Below are 20,620 nucleotides of genomic sequence, written 5' to 3' on the forward strand. Positions count from 1 at the left end.
TAGTAAACTAACGTATAAAATAATAAAGTAACATATAAAATAATAAAACTAACATATAAAATGATAAACCAACATATAAAATATATAATTATAATATAAAAATGTATCAACCTAATTAACAATATAGTAAAAATATCGAATAAATTTTAATATTAAAGATATTGCAATATATCTAAAGTTGTGTAGCAATTAAAAAGAAAAATACTTAATTACTATTGTTCAATTTATAGTAGTCGTCATGGAGGTTCTGCATGTGCATCCCGGACCTGCATCGCTAGAGTTACTGTTGCTACAGGTCGAGCATAGGTGTTCATACATATGAGATGGGCATTGTTTGTCCTAGACATTTCGTGCCAAACACATAGACAATATATGGGAGTTCATTAGGGCCCACTCACTCCATCCTCGTATAGTTAGATGCATTTAGGATATGGGTTTCTACAGGATCATAGAGATCGGCCAGTTGCAGTTCGACTGGGCGTTGATCACGCTTATGATAGAGTGGTAGCGACCGGAGACGCACACGTTTCATCTACCCATCGGGGTGACTACCATCACGCTTCAGGACATGGAGGTTCTTTTTGGGCTGCCGGTTGATGGATTACGTATAGCTTACATGCATGCTCTTAGAGAATATACGGGATTGCATTACCTGCAGATGTTGCAGCGGCTCATCGGTTTCCAACCAGCGGAGGAGACTGTATTGAGTGTGGCTAGTCGTTTACAGTTGATGCCCGTCCGGCAGCATCTAGAGGCAATGGATGCAGACATTACGGATGATTCACCGGATCTTCTTATCGATCGGTATATGATATTGTTGATGTTGCTTATGTTTGGTGGGGTATCATTCCCGAACACTTCGAAAAATCTAGTCATCTTGAGATTTCTTCATCATCTTGAGAGGCTAGATGATTTACCTGGTTACAGCTGGGGTGCAGCTATTCTAGGTTACCCGTATAGGTAGATATGTCAGGCGTGCATGGGCACCCAGAGAGACGTTATCGGATTTTTGTCGATGGTGCAGGTGAAAACATAGTTAATTCTTTTCATGATTATAACGTACATAGTAAAAATATACCTTAAATTTTACGTCCACAATGTATATTAGGTTTGGGCCTAGGAGCGGTTCCTGCAGTTCCAGCCATCTCTACCACCGATCATTCTGGATGCACCACCTCCACCGTTTCTCCCTTTAGCTAGGGTGGGTTGATAGGCGAGGCTACAGATGCGAGGTCGAGGCTCGACATCATCTCCCCTATTATAGGGATTTGTTGGATTTGCTTACACTTAAGTTTACTTGGCCTGGCTTTATATGTGTTGCGTTTACTCACGATTCCTGTGTTTACTTAATAGTTCATATAGAGGCCATACAACTATGAGCTAATAGTTGGTTTACCCAATTATTGCTCCCGCGATCGAGTTATGTGGAGCTCTTCCATCACATTGATGTGTCTCGATATTGTCGAGCATCATGCCACCGAGCGAGTCCTTCGCCAGTTTGGTTGACTACAACTTGTACCTACTCCACCCGCTTGGCTTAGTATACATTACCAGTGGGATGATCATTCTAAGGTTGACTAGACATACATGGCCAGGCTAGAGGCACAGATTGAGATTTGGGACCGTATGTATGACCTGATTCCACCACCCCCTCCACCTAAGCGTATGGATGGCGAGCATGAGCATATGGGCTGGTATCGCAGCGTTACCCAACTTTTGTCGGAAACCCCGTTCATCGTGTTGGTGGTCGGTACATTCCATACGCCAGGAGGCATGAGGCACTGGTATGTTATTTGTTATACTTATTTATAACGTTAACATATCATTCTGTAATTAATATCTTACATGTTGTGCAGGCTGTCACACCTCCTTTTTACTTACACCCCCGTAAAGGGGTGTATAAGGGAGCTTTTCCAATTTAAGTGACAATCGAAAACAGGATTGTTTATTGAATTCAGAGTCACTACTTGGGATAATTTATGGCGTCCCAAGTCACCGGTTAAAAATCCCGAATCGAGGAAGTTTGACTCTATTTACGGTTCGCGAACCAAAAATCCGGGTAAGGAATTCTGTTAACCCGGGAGAAGGGGTTAGGCATTCCCGAGTTCCGTGGTTCTAGCACGGTCGATTTGATCATACGTGGCTTATCAAAATTGTCTAATTACTCACTTTAAAACCTATGTGCTTTAGCCTTTTACTGCTTTTTAATAAATAAAAATTATCTTGAAACGGGTCACGCGTACGTGTACCCATTCGTTTGGCATGTCAAAAATCGTGACACGCGAACGTGTCCACAATTAATAACACTTTATTATTATTAAGAAAATTTAGCCGCAGTTGCACGAACGCATAGTCTAGTTTTGTTTTTAGAAATCATAATCATGTCACGCGAGCGTGTCCACGACCACGATAGTATATTAAACAGCCCTAAAAGTTTCTCTACGAATATTTATCTTATTGTCTAATTAAAACATGTGAGGGCCACAGATTGGTTGATATTACACCACAAACCCATTAAGAGATGATAATTAATTAACTTGGGCCAAGACATTAAACCTAACCTAAAATTGAAGTTTGGACTACTTTTACCGGCCATAAAATCCAAATGGGATGGCACAAGCGTTTAAATAGTCTGAGATGGTTTTGGGCTGACTACAGGCCCAATGTCACTTGAAGCATTTGGAGTAAAGGGGAAAAGCAATACAGACATGAGGGCCCTTTCCTAGCAGACTGACCCATATGGTCTGAACCAGGCCCAATTTCTTTAAGGAATTCCATGAAATAGACATACACGAGCTAACATGCGTCCAGATTAATAGCTCAAATTCGCACATGTTTACAAGCAGTTATGGGATGAATATGAGTCCAGGGTTACTCTTTGTTACATGCTAAGTTTGTATCCACAGCTTATTCCAATAATGGTAACAATATGCAGCTCCAGCGATTAACCAAGTTACTCGATTTGAATGACCCAACTATCGAGCTTCAATTACCAGTATTTCACATGATATCTAAACTACTAGCCTGAGATGTGAAAGTAAAATGCAAAACTCAACTTCTAGTAGTACTTTCCATGCATTGCTAAACCCATTTTTGCCATAAGAATGCAGCAATCATATTGGACCAAATGGAATAATAAAAATTCAGGTCCCACTTTGAACAAACTACATCACCAACATATTTCATGAAATTTGAATCCTGATGATGGTTTACCAAATTTGGGACTCATCGAACCGTAAATTCATGGTTTGAATCACAGTTCTTTGACAACACAAACGCCTTGCTTGAATTCTAAAAACGATGCATCAGAAAATGTGATACAAAACTCAAACTCTGGAAGAAGACATAAGCTAAACCTAAAAACCACCTTCAATCAGATCTAACTATCTAAAATAAACAATCTTGAGTCGTCATCATCTAAACCAGTCCAACTACTGACCTTAAAGCAAACAAATAGTAAAAATGACTATATATAAAGAACTATATTGAGGTGGACATTAGACTAAACTACCATGTCATATGACATTCAGAGGTTAAATCGTTGATCACATTGTTCATAGCTTGAAAGGTAGTAAGGGGAATTTCTAAACAGAACAAAGTGGACAAGTATGCTATATTATTAATCCAACTCAAAGTAATACGACTCAAAGCTCCAGATTCCATTTTTTGATTCCCAAATCAAGCTTTACATTCGGATGGAGTGCAGAAATGTGTACCTGGAAATGAACAAAGAAAAGCAATGAAAAATCAACAAGGAGCAGCAACAAGAATCAGCACCAAAATAGCCAACAAAACAACTCCAAACCCAGAAATGATGTATAACAGCTCAATATAAAAAAATTCAACCAAATAATGGCCTAGAAAAACTTTAGACCCAACTTTTGACGACCAAGTTCAGTCCATTTCCTACTCGGATGAGTAAAATAGTTTCAGAAGTTGAAAAGAAATCAAAAATAGTTGAAACTCAATGAAACAGTAAAATTTTCTGCCATTGTTGTATTTTCTGTATTTTTCTCTTTTTAATATTTCCAGCCCCTCTCTTTTCAATGCAAGAAAGCATTGCCTTTATAGGCAAGCAAGTAGGGCAGCTCTCAGGTTTCAGTATTTACCCCCTTTAGTCCCTTTTCCATTTTCATTTTTGTTACCAAATCCTTAAACTTCTGACTGACTTGCCAAATAAGGCCCTTTTTCATCTTCTAGGAAGCTTTCTAGACAGTTATTAAAAGATTCCCCACCCCAAACTTCCCAAACTACCCCCCAACTGACCCTTAATTGCTCTAAAGACCAGCCTGGGTCGACTGGCCGAGCCTACTGGGTCATAGACTCAAATTGAATCCCTATATAGGCCTTTGATATGCAGTCCAATTAAATGCTTATGGGCCCGGATTAGAACTACCCAAAAATTTTCCCAAACCAAGAAACCTGGAACAATTTCTAAAGAAAAAAAAACAACCGAAACAAAAGGCAAAATTAAAGAACTAACCACTCTAATTTCATAACAACAAATTAATTAAATCATAGGCCTAATTTCATTGACTAAGTGATTAAACTGATAATGAAACCATAATTATGCTATTATTACAAAGACTTAGACAAACAAGACAAGGCGGACTAAAGAGATAAAATAATCAAACTTCCCAACGACAATGGGGAAGGCAGAACAAGAAATAAACCCAATTTGAACTCGGAAAAACCTCAAAAAAAACTTCGACCAAACCAAAAGAGAAGGGAGGATGAGGAAGATGAACTAGTGAAAGAACATTACAAGAGAGGAAAAAAAATTACCCAGTCATGCTCGAAGCAAGACGGAGACGGAAACTTAACCAAACTTATGTTGAATCCGTTGTTCTTTGTCAAAAACAACTAAATCAACATCAGTTTCGTCGAGTCAAGCCCTCAAACTTCGAAAGAAATGCACTGCATGTTACCAGGCTCGACGGAAGGTGATTTTTAAACTTTTGAATTGAACTCGAATTTAAGATTCGACGAGTTCAACGTTGATTCGTGGGGTGTGGGTTAGGTATTTGGAGAAAGGATATCATGGTGAGTCTGTGGTGTGATTTTGGCAGGGGTTGGGATGGTTTGTGGTTTGTGACAATGGTGAATTTAGGGTTTTCGAAGGGAGAAGATAAAGAGATGAACGAAGGGGCTGTTTAGATTGAACTGGTCTCTGAGGATACCTGGACATTCTTAAACGAAGGTGGAGAAGTGCTCTGGGCTATGGGATGAAACAAGATGGACGGCCATGATTTGTTGAAGCTTATTGAACTCAAAACGACGTCATTCCACACCTGTACTATGTCGTTTCCCTGGTCTTGGGGAATGAAAGCTTGGGTCGAGTATGGGCGTGGTTTGGACGGGTATGGGGGGGAACTATTTGGGCATGTGCAAATTTAATTAGAGGTAGCCCAAATTATCAATCCTCTTTGTTCTTTTGTTTTCTTTTCATTTTTCCTAATTTCTTTTAAATTAAAATTAAAAATAAACCTAAATTAACTCCTAATCAAATTACCCTATCAAATTAAATTAACTAACTCTAAATAATAATTACCACAATTATTTAAATACCAAGTTAAAGAAAACTACCAAAATTCGAAACTAAATTATTTTTTTTCAATCCGCTAGGCAAGCGCCTAGGGCTAGTTTTTTATTAAAAATAGAAAAGAAAATACAATAATTAGGAAATTATCATTGTCTTCCTTCAATAAAAGGAAATAGACTTTGCACTCTAATGTAACGTAATATCAAAATTGAGCATAATACTCCAATTGATATCACATTATGCCTACTAAAACTTTGTAATTGTCAAAACAGCCCAAGTAAGTCCATGTCGACGTTGTATCTCCAGTCCAAAGCGTCCCAGTTCTAGAGTTAAATTTGATTTTCGTGAATAGACCCTTTTCAGCAACTTCACGTCGACTCCACCAACTTCATTGTTTGGTATTTGAACCCATGCTTCACATGCTTTTGCTCCTTTTGATACTTTTGTATTTCCAAAAAATAACCAGCATCTAATGTCTTGACCTTTCCATGTGCTGCAAACTTTTCCATTGCATTTCCAAAATAATGAATTACGAGCAAATGCATGTCGCATTTTTTTTGTTGTCGAATCCCCATGCGCATGCCTTCTTTCCCATGTGTATGCCAGTGTGCAAATCCTTTTGAAAACAGGCGTGCATCCCTGTTGGAATTTAAATTGTCCTCCCAATTGTTGTAGCTCGTCGGCCGAGTAATCTCCAGGACCCAAACATCTTGAAGCATTCATTCATATAGTAATGCTAGAAGCATGCGTGTATTCCATGTCTCTGATTACATCCAGCTACGAGCAAATGCATGTCCCATTTTTTTTTTGTTGTCGAATCCACATGCGCATGCCTTCTTTCCCATGTGTATGCCAGTGTGCAAATCCTTTCGAAAACAGGCATGCATCCCTGTTGGAATTTAAACTGTCCTCCCAATTGTTGTAGCTCGTCGACCGAGTAATCTCCAGGACCCAAACATCTTGAAGCATTCATTCATATAGTAATGCTAGAAGCATGCGTGTATTCCATGTCTCTGATTACATCCAGTTTTGTTATCCCAATGCGCATGCCTTCATATTCTCTCAAGCTGTTGGACGCGTGCTTACAAAAAAACTCAAATTTTGCTTCCAACGATGACTCCTCGATCCCATGCATTTGTTCCAGGCATGCCTGCCTTTGTCGTTCCTTTTGTCTTGATGAAAAACAAGACATTCCCAAGTCATTGCCCATTGGCTTTCTGAAAGCATAGGATAATGTGATAACGTAGTGTCACCTGCGCTAGAGAAAAGATAGTTAGAAATACCAACCATTATATCCTCCTCCCTTAGGATTTGAATATATTGGTCGATTAAGTTGACATGCCTCCTGCTTTCCTTTTCTCTTTTATTCTTATCTCCTGTCCACCTTCACCCTTAGACTTGGACATTTCAGCTTATCCTCATTAACCAACCTCATTCCATGTGCATCTAGATGCCAGAATTGTTGGCATTCTATTTCTCCATGATCTAAAGCATAATTAGCCAAGTGATCTGCCAGTTTGTTGCCCTCCCTATGAATATGAGTAACTGTGTAATTGCCCTCATTCATTAGTTGCATCATTTCCTCTACCTGATCAGATATGATCCATGGTGGTTTCCAGATCCCATCCATTATCTTTTTAATAACATTGAGTCAGTTTGAAACCATACATGAGAGTATTGTTGAAATCTGCAGAACCTTAGTGCTTCTACCATGGCCTTCGCTTCAGCTACTGTGTTTGTTGTCTCCTCAATCTCTTTCCCTACTGACTTGACTATGTCACCATTTTCATTTCTTATACAAAAACCTATTGAGCTCCTGCCTGGATTTCCTCTCGATGCACCATCCGTATTAACTTTTAGCCATCCTGCACTTGGAAATTCCCATATGACGTTTGTAACCTTAAGTTTAAGAGTGAAATTTTCCATCATAGTTAATAGATCTTTCCATTTGTGAGGTACCATGTCCATCCCAGGCTTTCTCACTTTCACCAATGCCTGGAGATTTGTTGAAACTTGATAAATCACCCTGCTAGTTGTCACAGCATCACCATACTTCATACTATTTCTTCTTTTCCAAAGTTCCCAGACTACGCATGAGGGGAGTGCTTGCATTACTGGTTTGAGCCTTAAGCACACATTTGCAGTCCAACATTTTATGATTTCTTGGTGCAATGTAAGTCCCTCTACAGCTATTCCTGCCCTCGATAGAAAATACTTCCAAGTTGTCTTTGCAGTTTTTGATCTAAAAAACAAGTGCTGAAGAGATTCCTTGTCAGGCTGTACACAACACCAACATTTTGATGGCATGCAGTAGCCTACCCTTTTCAAGAAATCATCTAAAGGTAGCTTTGCTTTCCACACTTTCCACATAAAAAATGCTATTTTAAAAGGCAGTCCCTTTACCCAAATCATCCTATAAGCTGTTCTTGGTTCGTCTCTTCTTCTCGTGTACTCCCATATTGACTTAACACTGAAATATCCTCTTGTTTCCAGCATCCAACAAGGCATGTCAAGAACCTGCTGAGGTGAAGGTGGTTTGATTTTCTCCAGAATGTGTACGGCTAAGTCTTCAGGAAGCAATTCAAATAGCCTGTCCACATCCCACTCACCATCTAAGGTAACATCATGTACATTATGTACATTTTCATCAATACCAAAGTCCTGAGGAACTAAAAAATATAGTGCCCCAAGACCTGTCCAGTTTTCATACCAAAATAGTGAGGATCCCCTTTTTGTTTGCCAAAGGATTTGATGTTCAATCAGATCTCTGCATTCCAACATTTTTCTCCAAATGTGAGACCTCCTTTTCCATGGAACAATTATAGAATTTAATTTTTTACAGTATTTCTGACATACGAAAGAACTCCATAGGCTTGGTTTTGTTCTGAAATTCCACCACAACTTGCTGAATAATGCCTTTGCTACATCATGCAGTGACCTGAAACCTATTCCTCCTTCCTCAACTGGCATGCATAAGGTATTCCATGAAGCCCAGTGCCTACTAGTTCCTCCTACAGTGCTGCTCCAGAAAAACTGAGCAAACAATTTGTGCAACCTATTTATCACATACTTTGGAGGGTTTACCGCTGATAGTAGATGCATAGGCATGCTTTGCAGTACATGGGATATGAGAACTGCCCTGCCCCTACTGATAATAACTTGCCCTGCCATGATTGCAGTATATCCATTACCTTAGTAATTAGGGGCTGATAGTATTCCAGCTTTCTCCTTGCATAAAATATAGGACAACCTAGATATATAATAGGGATATCATTCCTATGAATGCCTGTGATCCTTTCCACCTTGCTGACCACTTCCATGTTTGTTAAATGATGCAGGTACACAGCTGATTTGGTCTTGTTAACAAGCTGCCCAGATGCATCTTCATATGTCTTCAGCACTTGCATAATCAACATCAGAGATGTTTCATCTGAGGATGAGAAAATAATCATGTCATCTGCATACGCCAAATGATTGATCTTTGGACTCCACTTTAGCATCCCAAATCCACAAAAATAAAGGTTAGTATGAAGTGCATTGAGACCCCTAGATAATGCTTCTGCTGCCAATATAAACAAAGTTGGAGATACAGGATCACCTTGTTTTACTCCCCTTGAGGACTTAAAGAACCCATGAGCTTGACCATTGATTAGAATAGAATACCAATTGTTTGAAACTAATCCAAAGACAATCCCTATCAACCTTTCTGTGAATCCCATCTTTCTCAGTACCTTGGTTAGGAATAGCCAAGATAGTCTATCATAAGCTTTGGTCATATCTAGCTTCAGGATGACATTAGGTCCAGCCTTAGTTCTAAGCCTAATGTCAGTCACTATCTCTTGAGTTAGAAGGATGTTTTCTACTATATTCCTGCCCTTAACAAAACCTGTCTGTTCCTCTGATATCAGACTTGGGAGAAATTTCACTAGCCTTTCATGTACCACCCTCGATATAACCTTATTAGAAAAATTACTGAGGCTTATTGGTCTTAAATCAGAAAAGGTGGTAACTTCTTGTTTCTTTGGTAGCAGAACTAGGTTGGTGTGTGTTACACACTTAGGTAGCTCATGACCATTGAAAAAAGCCCTCACCATGTCGTACAGGTCATCCCCTATTATGTCCCAACAAGAATGATAGAATTTTCCTGTCATACCATCTGGCCCCCCAACACTATCACCATTAAGTCCAAGTACTGCCACTTTAACCTCCTCTTTTGTTGGCTGCTTAATCAATTCTACATTTTGCTCAGTGTTAATCAGATTAGGAACATACTCTAAGATATCAAATGATGAAGGAGTAGCTGCTTCTGTGAATTGTTCCTCGTAGTATTTGATAGCCTCTTCTGCAATTTCTTGTTCTTCTTCAATCCAGGTTCCTCCACTATTTTGAATTTTGTTAAGTTGAAGTCTCTTTCTCCTACCTCTCAGTTGTGCATGGAAAAACTTAGTGTTCCTATCCCCTTCCTTGAACCAAGTCATGCCTGCCTTTTGTTGCGAATATTTCTCCTCTAGTGCAAGACATTTGATCAATTCTGCCTGAACCTTTTGTAGCCTTTCCCTGTTCATCCCTGTAGGATTTGCTTCAAATTCTGCTTCATGAACCATCACTACCTCCTCCATGCTTGCTATCTTTTGGAAAATATCTCCAAATGTAGCCTTACTCCACAATGAAAGGGCCTTCTTTAATTTTTTTAACTTGTGATTAAAAAGAATATAAGGATTTGCACTGAAATCAACTGTCCAATTCTCTTTCACCACATCTTTAAAAGTCGCATGTTCCACCTAAAAATTCAAGAACTTAAAAGGTTTTTTTATTTGTGGAGTCTCAATATCACACTTCAGATACATTGGACTATGATCAGAAGTCTTTGACAAATGTTGCACCTCTATTCCTGGAAATGTTTGTTGGAACTCAACATTGGCCAAACATCTGTCTAGCCTTTTGAATATACAGTCTTCCTTTGCTCTCCCATTCCACTATGTAAATATGCTGCCTTTAAATCCAAGGTCGAAGAGATTGCAAGTGTTGACGCAGTGTCAAAAATCATCAATTTCATTCAATGACACAGGTAGCCCACCAAACTTCTCTTCTACATCCCATATTACATTGAAATCACCTCCTACAAGCCATGGTGCATCCATATCCCTTGCCATTGCATATAATGAATCCCATAATTCTATCCTCTCAATTGCATCACATTTAGCATATATCAATGTTAGGACAAACTCCACATGCGATTTAGTATGAAACAATCGTAGTGTTAATTGTTGCACCATATTGTACATAACAGTTACCTCAAATACCTCATCTATGAAAGTCCAGATCTTGTTGGAAACATTTGAAATTTTATGTGCAAGTCCTATCTTGTTTCTTTACCTTTCCAGTTTTTTTGCTTGTTGCTTTGGCTCCATTAATCCTACAAATTCATAGTGATTTTGCCTGTGCATTTTTGTCAACCTTTCAAAGGCTTGCTATGTGTTGACTGGCCTTATATTCCAAATGATAGCATTCATCACTGATTGTTGGATTTAGTTTGTGTTCTCCTTGTGTGCACCCCAGCTTTTGGTGCTGCAAAATTATCTTTTTGTTGCTTCTTCTTACCTTTTGCTGCTGATTTTGCCTTTTCCACTTGCGTAGGTGATAAGTCACCTTGCCTTGCAGCATTCATAAGGTGTTGGGTAGTCGATTCGTGATCCATGTCGTATCCTGATCTACCGGGTTCTTCTCCTTCTTCATTGTCTTCCTTCCCTCCTGATGTAGCTCCAAATGCATTTTTTAGGGACCAAGGCCTTCTCTTCTCCTCGTTTTAACAGCTGCAACTGCTTTTTCTCCAATGTAACAGTAACATTTACTATTTTTGTTTTTTGTTTTGGTTGTTTCTCCTTCTCTGTTGGGTTGTGTCCTTGTGGGTCTTCTTGTGATTTCTGAAGTTTATCATCTTCTGTTCCTCCAGGATCATTTACCTCTGGGCCTCTTCCTTCATAGTTTCTAATTTCTGTTACTTCTGCTATCTGATAATTATTGTTGTGCTCAACAATTTCTGATCCTCCCATTATTAAAAAATTACCAATTGTATTGTTGTCATTGGCATGGAGCTCTCCATTTACACTTTGCTCATCTTCTTCTTTGTCCTTCTCATTTGGTTCCTCATCAGCTTGTGCTCCTATTGGTACTTCGTTCTCGTCTGAATCGTATTCCCTTTGTGCATCACATAGCCTGCCACTACAGCCTTGCACTCTTTCTTTAAATGTAGACGATTTTGACCCTTCTGCTTGAGAATTTGGAGTTTTATTAAGTTCCTTGTTCACAAATGTATCTTGTGATGGGTTTTCTCGGCATGATGTATTGATCTTCACTATTCCATCTCCTGTTTTATCCTTGAAACTTCTTTCTACCCATTGTGTTGTATCGTTTTTTGCTTTTGATGCCTCCTTTCCATTGACTAGACCATTAGTCGAACCAATACCCGATGAGTTAAGATGAAAATCTTGTGCTGCTGGATTTAGCTTTCCCTCATTATTGACCATATGTTTTGGTTTTTGCTTTGTAGATGCTTGGTTATGAACTGGTGGACTGTTTGTTGCTGCATTAGCTGCCAATATTGCCAATTGATTAACATGTTCTTCCTCTTCATCCATCCCTTGTAATATTGCAAACTTGTTAGCTACTTGAACATGATCATTTTCTTCATTGTCTACTGCCACCAATTCCTTACCACTGTTGCTTTGTACTTCTGCTTGTCTATCTATAGTGCTTGTACCCTCCTTGTTCTTATTCTTTTCAAGCTGCTTAGTTGGTGCCATCTCCATTCCATTATTATTGAGACTAGTATTTTGATTTACTACATTTCTAGCTCTGTTGTCCTTCACTTCCTTCCATTGCTCTTTTGCAGTAACATTCACATTACCCACGACCTTTCCACTAGATAAAATCATTATAGGCTGTGAGTTCCCTATGTCCTGCTTCTTAGCTGTATCTGCTTGGTTAGCATTCTCCTTCTCCACATATAGTTCAGGGTGTATCCTCCAACATTCAAATTGATCATGCCCTTGAAGTTTACAATGTTTGCAATATTTAGGCATCATGTCATATTGAATTCTCACCCATTCAGTTCTTGTCATTCCATTAGCTTCATTGAATATGTCCATCCTCACCTTTTTAGGCAAATCTGCAAGTAGATCAACTAGTACATTCACCCTAGCACAACTAGGTCTAGTTTTATTAATTGTTGCCATGTCTAGATGCATAGGTTTACCTACTGCTGTAGCTAGAGAAAATAGACATTCCTTCACAAAAAAGGTTGGCAATAGACCTGGGAATGAAATCCAAGCCATTGCCTTGGGTGTTTCTTCATCTGCTCTAAACTTTGAGTCGTAAATCAATGGCCTAAGCTGATATTGATAGTCATCCCTGTCCTTTATGTAATGAGTTTTTGATGAGAAATGAAGATAGTCCTGCCTTAACGTCATTCTAATCAAAATGTGCCTATCCCTTAGAAATCCAATGTTACACTTTCCTTTAATTCCGCATTGAATTGGTATTAACTTACGCAGTTGTTGAATTTCTGGGCTTCCATAAGAACATTTACCAACTATTGCATATTGTAAACCTTCGATGATATTCATCCTCTCTACTTCTGCTTCTGTGAACTGAATAACATGCTCTCCATTCAATATTGTAGGTGGACGAATGGGAATTGGCTCAACTTCATGTTGCTCATGCATTGCAGCATTTAAAGTGCAAGGTTTCAGAATTTTGGAGTAATCCATCGGTTGTTTGTTGTTATTTGTGTTCCCTGATGTTTGTGCACTGCTAGGAGGAGGTTGGGTAGGCATCGCAGCCACAAAAGGTGGCTGGCCACCTGCCTGTGTGTTCATTACAGATGTAATTCTTTAGCACTTTAACAACATGACAAAGGTGCAACAGCTTTGCAAGAAAACGATGCTACTGTAATTTGAATTAGCTTCACGTTACTCACTGCTTATGGCTTTGAATCCAATTTCACAGTCCAAACTGTAAAAAAACAGTAATTTCGATTTAAAATGAAGCTTAGAATTCAAACCAATCTTAGAAGAGAAGAGAACACTTTCACGTTATCAAAACAAGTTGTTGTGCTGAAAAGTAGCGCTGGAATTAGCTGAATCACTGAAATTGAATGAAAAACATTGTCTGCTATAGTAACTCGTGAAAATAAAATTAAGATCTACAAAAATTGACTATAGATCTGAAGTTGAAACCAATTGGGTAATATTCGTAAGGAATTTATGTATCTTTTGAGACCAAGTTTGGTTAATTCCACCACCGGATGCCGGAGTTTTGACCGGAAAATGATGGCAAAATTGACTATTCCTTCCAGAGGCTCACTCCCTCTCTTTTTAAACTAAAAATTAAAAAATGCAAAAATAAGTTATTTTTTTGTGATTTTTCCATTTTTATAAAATACTAAATTACTAACTAATTCAAGAATGCGAAATTAGATCCTAAATGCAAATGCAATATATTTTGTATTTTTTATTAATTAAATAAATAAACATGCACAGACAAATGCAAACAATTGACAGAAAATGCCACAAAAATCCATAAAATTGCAAACAATAGAAAAGAAGTTATTTTGTTTTGAATTTATGGGAGTAATTCATATATAGGGCAAAAATCACGTGCTCACAGCTGCCCCTCTTTGCCCGGAAACACGAAGAGTTTTCGTGCAAAGATAAAGTGAGCGGATACCAGCGATTTTTGACCGTTTGAATACTCCGTGGGAAGCATTTTTGAAAGAGTTGACCGCACTCTGCTTCTGAGTTTGCCTACATATCCTTGGCTAAAAAGGAATCAGGTCAGTGTAGTTCAGGAATGTTTGATAGCTGGGACTACCATGAAGCTGTGACTTCACTGTTGTTGTTGCTGCTACTGCTTACTGAACCCTCTTATTACACCATGTCAAAAACAAGAGAATCTAGACTAGACTATGATCTATGAGTTTACAAGAGATCTTATCTATATCTTCAAACTTGGTTCTTGTTGCCTTGTTGACTTGTATTCTCCCGGTGAAATCTCTTTGTTGCCGCCTTGAATTGTAATCTGAGATGTTTTCCAATTCTCCAGGTGGATGCCTGACTGCCAACTACACTTTTGAGATGTTTTTTTTTCTTTTCTCCAGGTGGACGCTTGACTGCTGAACTTGAATATATTCCTTGCTCTCCAGGCGGGCTCCTGACTGCTAAACTTGAATGTATTCCCTGCTCTCCATGCGGGCTCCTGACTTTTAACTTGAAATGTATTCCCTGCTCTCCAGGCAGGCTCCTGATTGCTGAACTTGAAATGTATTCCTTGCTCTCCAGGCGGGCTCCTGACTTCAACAAAATGACAAAACAGAGGAAATTTTTCTTCCCCAGTTTGGGTATCTGGGAACATATGTAAGTGTAAAACGAATCACATTACCGACTATCAATAAGAATTTGAAAGCTAAAATTTGAATTGTACTCCCTTGTTTTCCAGGTGGGTTCCTGATTGCTGGCTTGAAATGTATTCCCTGCTCTCCAAGCGGGCTCCTGACTACTAACTTGAAATGTATTCCCTGCTCTCCAGGATGGGCTCCTGACTGCTGTTTTGAAATGTATTCCCTGGTCTCCAGGCGGGCTCCTGATTGCTGAACTTGAAATGTATTCCCTGCTCTCCAGGCGGGCTCCTGACTTCTAACTTGAAGTGTATTCCCTGCTCTCCAGGCGGGCTCCTGACTGCTGACTTGAAATGTATTCTCTGCTCTCCAGGCGGGCTCCTGACTTCAAGATAGACAAAACAAAGAATTTGAAAGCTAAAATTTAAATTGTACTCCCTTGTTCTCCTCTCCACGCGGGCTCCTGATTGCTAAACTTGAAATGTATTCCCTGCTCTCCAGGCGGGCTCCTGACTACTGACTTGAAATGTATTCCCTACTCTTCAGGCGGGCTCCTGACTTCAACGAAATAGACAAAACAAAGAAAATTTTCTGCCCCTATTTGGTGGCTGGGCACAGGTGTGAGTGTAAAACTACATCATGTTATCAAATATTACTAAGAATTTAGGAAGCTGGGTCCCATTATCCAGGAGGGTCCTGAAAACTCCTAGTTAAACGACAATTTAAAATCTAAGTTATATCTTCTAAAGTGTGACTTCTGCTAAATCTTGTTATCTAAGAGGGTCTTTAAACTACTCCCCATTATCCAGGAGGGTCCTAAAAATCAAAGGTCAAATTTTATCTTAAGGGTGACAACTTTCATGGCTGAATTATACTACCCTACAACAGAGTTTACGCTAAATGTCGTTATCTAATTGAAATCTTAAAGCTAAGTCCCACTATTCAGGAGGGTCCTGAAAACTCCTAATTGAATCCTATCTCAAACATGCAAACTTTTAAGCTAACTTATATTCTTTTAGGGTACATTTATGCTAGATTATGCTAATTTTGAACTTAAAACTAGGTCACATTTTCCAGGAGGGTCCTGAAAATTAAAAATCAAACCTGTTTGATGGCTGCCTTTCTCCACGGAGGGTTTCTCCGAAACAACCGAAATTTCCTGCCCCTGTTTCAATCAAAGAAAAATTTTGTCAGTTTAAAATGTGGTGGTTAGTTGATGGCACTCTTGCTGCATGTCTCTTCGCTTCATTGTTTTGTTTTAACTGGCTTCCCCGAACTGGCCTTGAACCACTTGACTTTCTGACTGACTTTCAAACCCCCATGACTTTGAATGACCCGAGTGTTCTATACCCGAACCGTTGTTTCATACCTCTGACCCTTTTAACTGAACCTCTGCATCTCCCATGAAATTACCAAATCATTTTGCCAATGGAACTCTTGCTGGTACTTTATCCCATTTTACATTATGCTATCTTTGGTATGCTCTGGCCGCACTGTGCTTTGCAATCTTGAAGCTGGTAGTGAACTTTGAAATTCCTTCTTGTTTGCTTAAAAAGAACTGACATTGGGAACATCTTAGAGAAATAAACCCGAAAGAAATGAAATGCAATGACTTTCAGAGTTAAAGATAAGAAACTCCAAAACTGGGAGACTATCTGAGGAGGAAAAAGAAAAGAGACTTATCTGAGTGGAGCAGCTGACACCAATGATCATGACATGCATTTTGGATTAATCGGCCCAATCTGTCCAACCAATCAACTTTCAGTTACTATACTTTGTTGCTCCGGAATTTCCATAACCTGATTTCTTCACCCAAATCCTGACTTTGTTCATCATACGGTGCCTTGAAAGGTTTTCACCAGCAGACCTCTCTCATTCCTTCATCTACCAACTCACTTTTGCCTTAAGGTGCCCGTGAGGGTTTTCACCAATAAGACTCTCTCATTTTCATTTCTCTCTGCTCCCGTTGCCTTACGGTGCCCGTAAGGGTTTTCACCTATAAGACTCTCTCATTTTTGGTTTCTTTTTCCTATTTGGACCAAAGTGTTGCCCCATGATATGAATCACCTCTACCTGCTCGACTTGGTATTTCTCGAAGACTGATCGGAAGGTCTTTCTTTGGACTGTAATATGGCTTTTGGATGGGCTTAGAAAGAAAGGGTATAAAAAGCTCAAAACAATTCGAATGGGTTCAAAAATACAACTTTCGGAATCAGATTTCTGATAACGACCACAACTTCTGCCCCAGTTTCTTGTTTGGGGACTTTTGGATTTTTATTTTGATGGGACCGAACCGTGAGGCTGCCTACGTATCCTTAAAAGGAATTAGGTCGAACTTAGTTCATGATATAGAAATTACTTCGTTGTTGTAATTTTCTTTTCTCTCTTTCTTTTCTTTCTCTTTTGCTTTTTTTTCTTCTTTTTTTCTTTTTTTCATTCTTTTCTTTCTCTTTTCCTTTTCTTTCTCTTTTCCTTTTCTTTATCTTTTTCTTTTCTTCCTTTTCTTATCTTTCACGCTTGTGTTTCTAATATTCGCTACTGATTCCGAAAGAGGGGGTATGAAAAAAAAATAAGGCTCAATAGGGGTGACAAGGGATAAAGTGTTTAGATAGTAGAACAAAATGCCTTCGTAATTTCAATATTCAAAACATGTCAAATACAAACAAGTACAATTAAACAAAGGAATCATACATAGTATCTTTTGACTGCATCAGAGTTGATAGCCATTTCTACACATTTGCCTTCTACATCTGTCAAATACAATGCACCATTGGACAACACTCTAGTTACAACAAACGACCCCTGCCAATTTGGGGCGAACTTTCGTTTTGCTTCAACCTAATGAGGAAGAATGTGTTTCAATACTAACTGACCCACTTCAAACTTTCGTGGACGTACCTTCTTATTGTATGCTCTTGTCATTCCCTGTTGATACAATTGGCCATGACACACTGCTGCCAGTCTCTTCTCATCGATCAAACTCAATTGTTCCAAGCGGGTTTTGACCCACTCATCATCATCGATCTCAGCCTCTGCGACAATTCGAAGGGATGAAATTTCCACTTCTGCGGGTATCACTGCTTCGGTGCCATACAGCAACAAATAAGGAGTCGCCCCTACTGAAGTAGGACAGTAGTGCGATAATCCAGCAATGCAAACGGCAGCTTTTCATGCCACTGCCTAGAACCTTCCACCATTTTTTGATGTATCTTCTTTATATTCTTGTTGGCTGCCTCAACTGATCCATTTGCCTTGGGGCGGTACGGGGTAGAATTGTGATGCGTAATCTTGAATTGCTGACATACCTCTTTCATCAGATGACTATTGAGATTCGCCCCATTGTTTGTAATGATCAACCTTGGTATCCCAAACCGGCAAATGATATTTGAGTGCACCAAATCAACCACCCCCTTTTTGGTTACAAACTTGAAAATTTTAGCCTCTATCCATTTGGTGAAATAATCAATGGCCACCAGAATAAACATGTGCCCGTTGGACGCTGCTGGCTCAATTGGTCCAATGATATCCATTCCCCAAGCAACAAAGGGCCACGGTGTAGACATCGTGTGTAATTCAGATGGTGGAGAATGAATCAAATCTCCATGCACTTGGCATTGATGACATTTACGCACGAAACTGATGCAATCTCGCTCCATAGTGAGCCAATAATAACCTGCTCGGAGAATCTTCTTTGCCAACACGTACCCACTCATGTGCAGTCCACAGATTCCAGAATGTACCTCAGTCATAATAGTTATAGGCTACCTAGCATCCATGCATCTCAGCAGCCCAAGATCTGGAGTCCTTTTGTACAAAACTCCCCCACTGAAGAAAAATCTGCTTGCTAAACGACGAATTGTTCTCTTCTGATCACCTGTAGCTTGTACTGGATATACTCTCATCCAGATGTATTCCTTGATATCGTGGAACCATGGCTCTCCATCGAGTTCTTCTTCCACCACGTTACAATAAGCATGCTGATCGCGGACCTGAATATGCAACGGGTCTACATAAGGCTTATATGGATGATGTAATATTGACGCCAGAGTAGCCAAAGAATCGGCAACCTCATTGTGGATCCTCGGAATATGCCTGAACTCTATTGATTGAAACCGTTGACAAAGATCATGCAAACATTGCCGGTACGGTATGAGTTTAAATCTCGTGTTTCCCATTCTCCTTGAATCTGGTGCACCAGAAGGTCCGAGTCACCCAAGACCAAGACTTCCTGGAAATCCATATCCACAGCCATCCTCAAACCCAATATGCATCCCTCGTACTCAGCCATATTGTTAGTACAGTAGAACCGAAGCCGAGCCATAACAGGGTAGTGATGCCCTGTCTCAGAAACAAGTACCGCTCATATCCCAATGCCTTTCATGTTAACAGCCCCATCAAAGAAAAGTTTCCATCCTGGTTTTTCAATCGATTCCAACTCATCAATGTGCATTACTTCTTCATCAGGGAAATAAGTCTTCAAAGGTTCGTATTCTTCATCCACAGGATTCTCAGCCAAATGGTCAGCCAATGCTTATGCTTTCATCGCAGTCTGTGTCACATAGACAATGTCAAATTCTATGAGCAAGATCTGTCACTTTGCGAGCCTTCCCGTGGGCATAGGCTTCTGGAAGATATACTTCAATGGATCCAAGGGAGAGATGAGGTAAGTAGTATAAGATGACAAATAATGTTTCAGCTTCTGGGCTACCCAAGTTAGGGCACAACACGTCCTCTCAAGATGAGTGTACTTAACCTCGTAAGATGTGAATTTCTTACTGAGATAATATATCGCCTGCTCCTTCCTGCCGATGATGTCATGCTGTCCCAACACACATCCAAATGAATTGTCCAAGACCGTCAAATACAGAATCAAAGGTCTCCTTGGTTCCGACGGAACCAACACAGGTGGGTTTGACAAGTAACCCTTTATCTTATCAAATGCTTCCTGACATTCATCTGTCCACTTGACCACAACATCTTTCTTTAACAAATTGAAAATAGGCTCACAAGTTGTCGTGACCTGAGCAATAAACCGGCTGACGTAATTCAATCTCCCCAACAGACTCATCACCTCAGTCTTGTTCTTTGGAGGTGGAAATTCCTGGATAGTTTTGATTTGTGACGGGTCTAATTCAATACATCAGCGGCTGACTATGAATCCTAACAACTTTCCAGACGGAACACCGAACGCGCATTGTGTAGGATTAAGCTTGAGATTGTACCTGCGAAGCCTTTGGAAGAACTTTCTCAGGTCTCTGACATGGTCAGACTGCTTTCTAGACTTTACAATCACGTCATCCATATAAACCTCGATCTCCCTGTGTATCATGTCGTGGAATATGGTTGTTATTGCCCTCATGTAGGTTGCTCCAGCATTTTTCAAACCAAATGGCATGACCCGATAGCAGTACGTTCCCCATGGTGTTGTCTTTTCTGCATCCTCCTCATCCATTAAGATCTGGTGATAACCTGCATAACAGTCCACAAAAGAACCAATCTCATGTTTGGCACAATTATCGATCAATATATGGATATTTGGCAATGGGAAGTTATCCTTGGGACTTGCCTTGTTGAGGTCTCGATAATCAACAACACCCTGGTCTTGCCATCCTTCTTCGGTACAGGCACAACATTGGCTAACCAGGTGGGATACCGGGTGACCCAAATGACTTTGGCCTCAAACT

General features: G+C 39.6%; 2 protein-coding genes across 2 annotated transcripts; one reads left to right on the top strand and one right to left on the bottom strand.

The window, feature by feature from the left end:
* Positions 1 to 568: 568 nt before the first annotated feature.
* Positions 569 to 964, top strand: LOC142165252 (uncharacterized). Its single transcript, XM_075223846.1, has one exon. It carries the CDS (start codon positions 569 to 571, stop codon positions 962 to 964), a length of 396 nt encoding a protein of 131 aa, XP_075079947.1.
* Positions 965 to 6,515: 5,551 nt separating this feature from the next.
* On the bottom strand, positions 6,516 to 10,818 carry LOC142165253 (uncharacterized). Its single transcript, XM_075223847.1, has 4 exons — positions 10,648 to 10,818; positions 8,734 to 10,323; positions 7,239 to 8,575; positions 6,516 to 6,759 (listed from the first exon to the last, which is right to left on the bottom strand). The coding sequence occupies exons 1-4, from the start codon at positions 10,816 to 10,818 to the stop codon at positions 6,516 to 6,518; spliced, it is 3,342 nt and encodes a 1,113-aa protein (XP_075079948.1).
* Between the last annotated feature and the right edge of the window lie 9,802 nt (positions 10,819 to 20,620).

The sequence above is a fragment of the Nicotiana tabacum genome, chromosome 10 (genome assembly GCF_000715075.1).
Source record: "Nicotiana tabacum cultivar K326 chromosome 10, ASM71507v2, whole genome shotgun sequence".
Lineage (NCBI taxonomy): Eukaryota > Viridiplantae > Streptophyta > Magnoliopsida > Solanales > Solanaceae > Nicotiana > Nicotiana tabacum.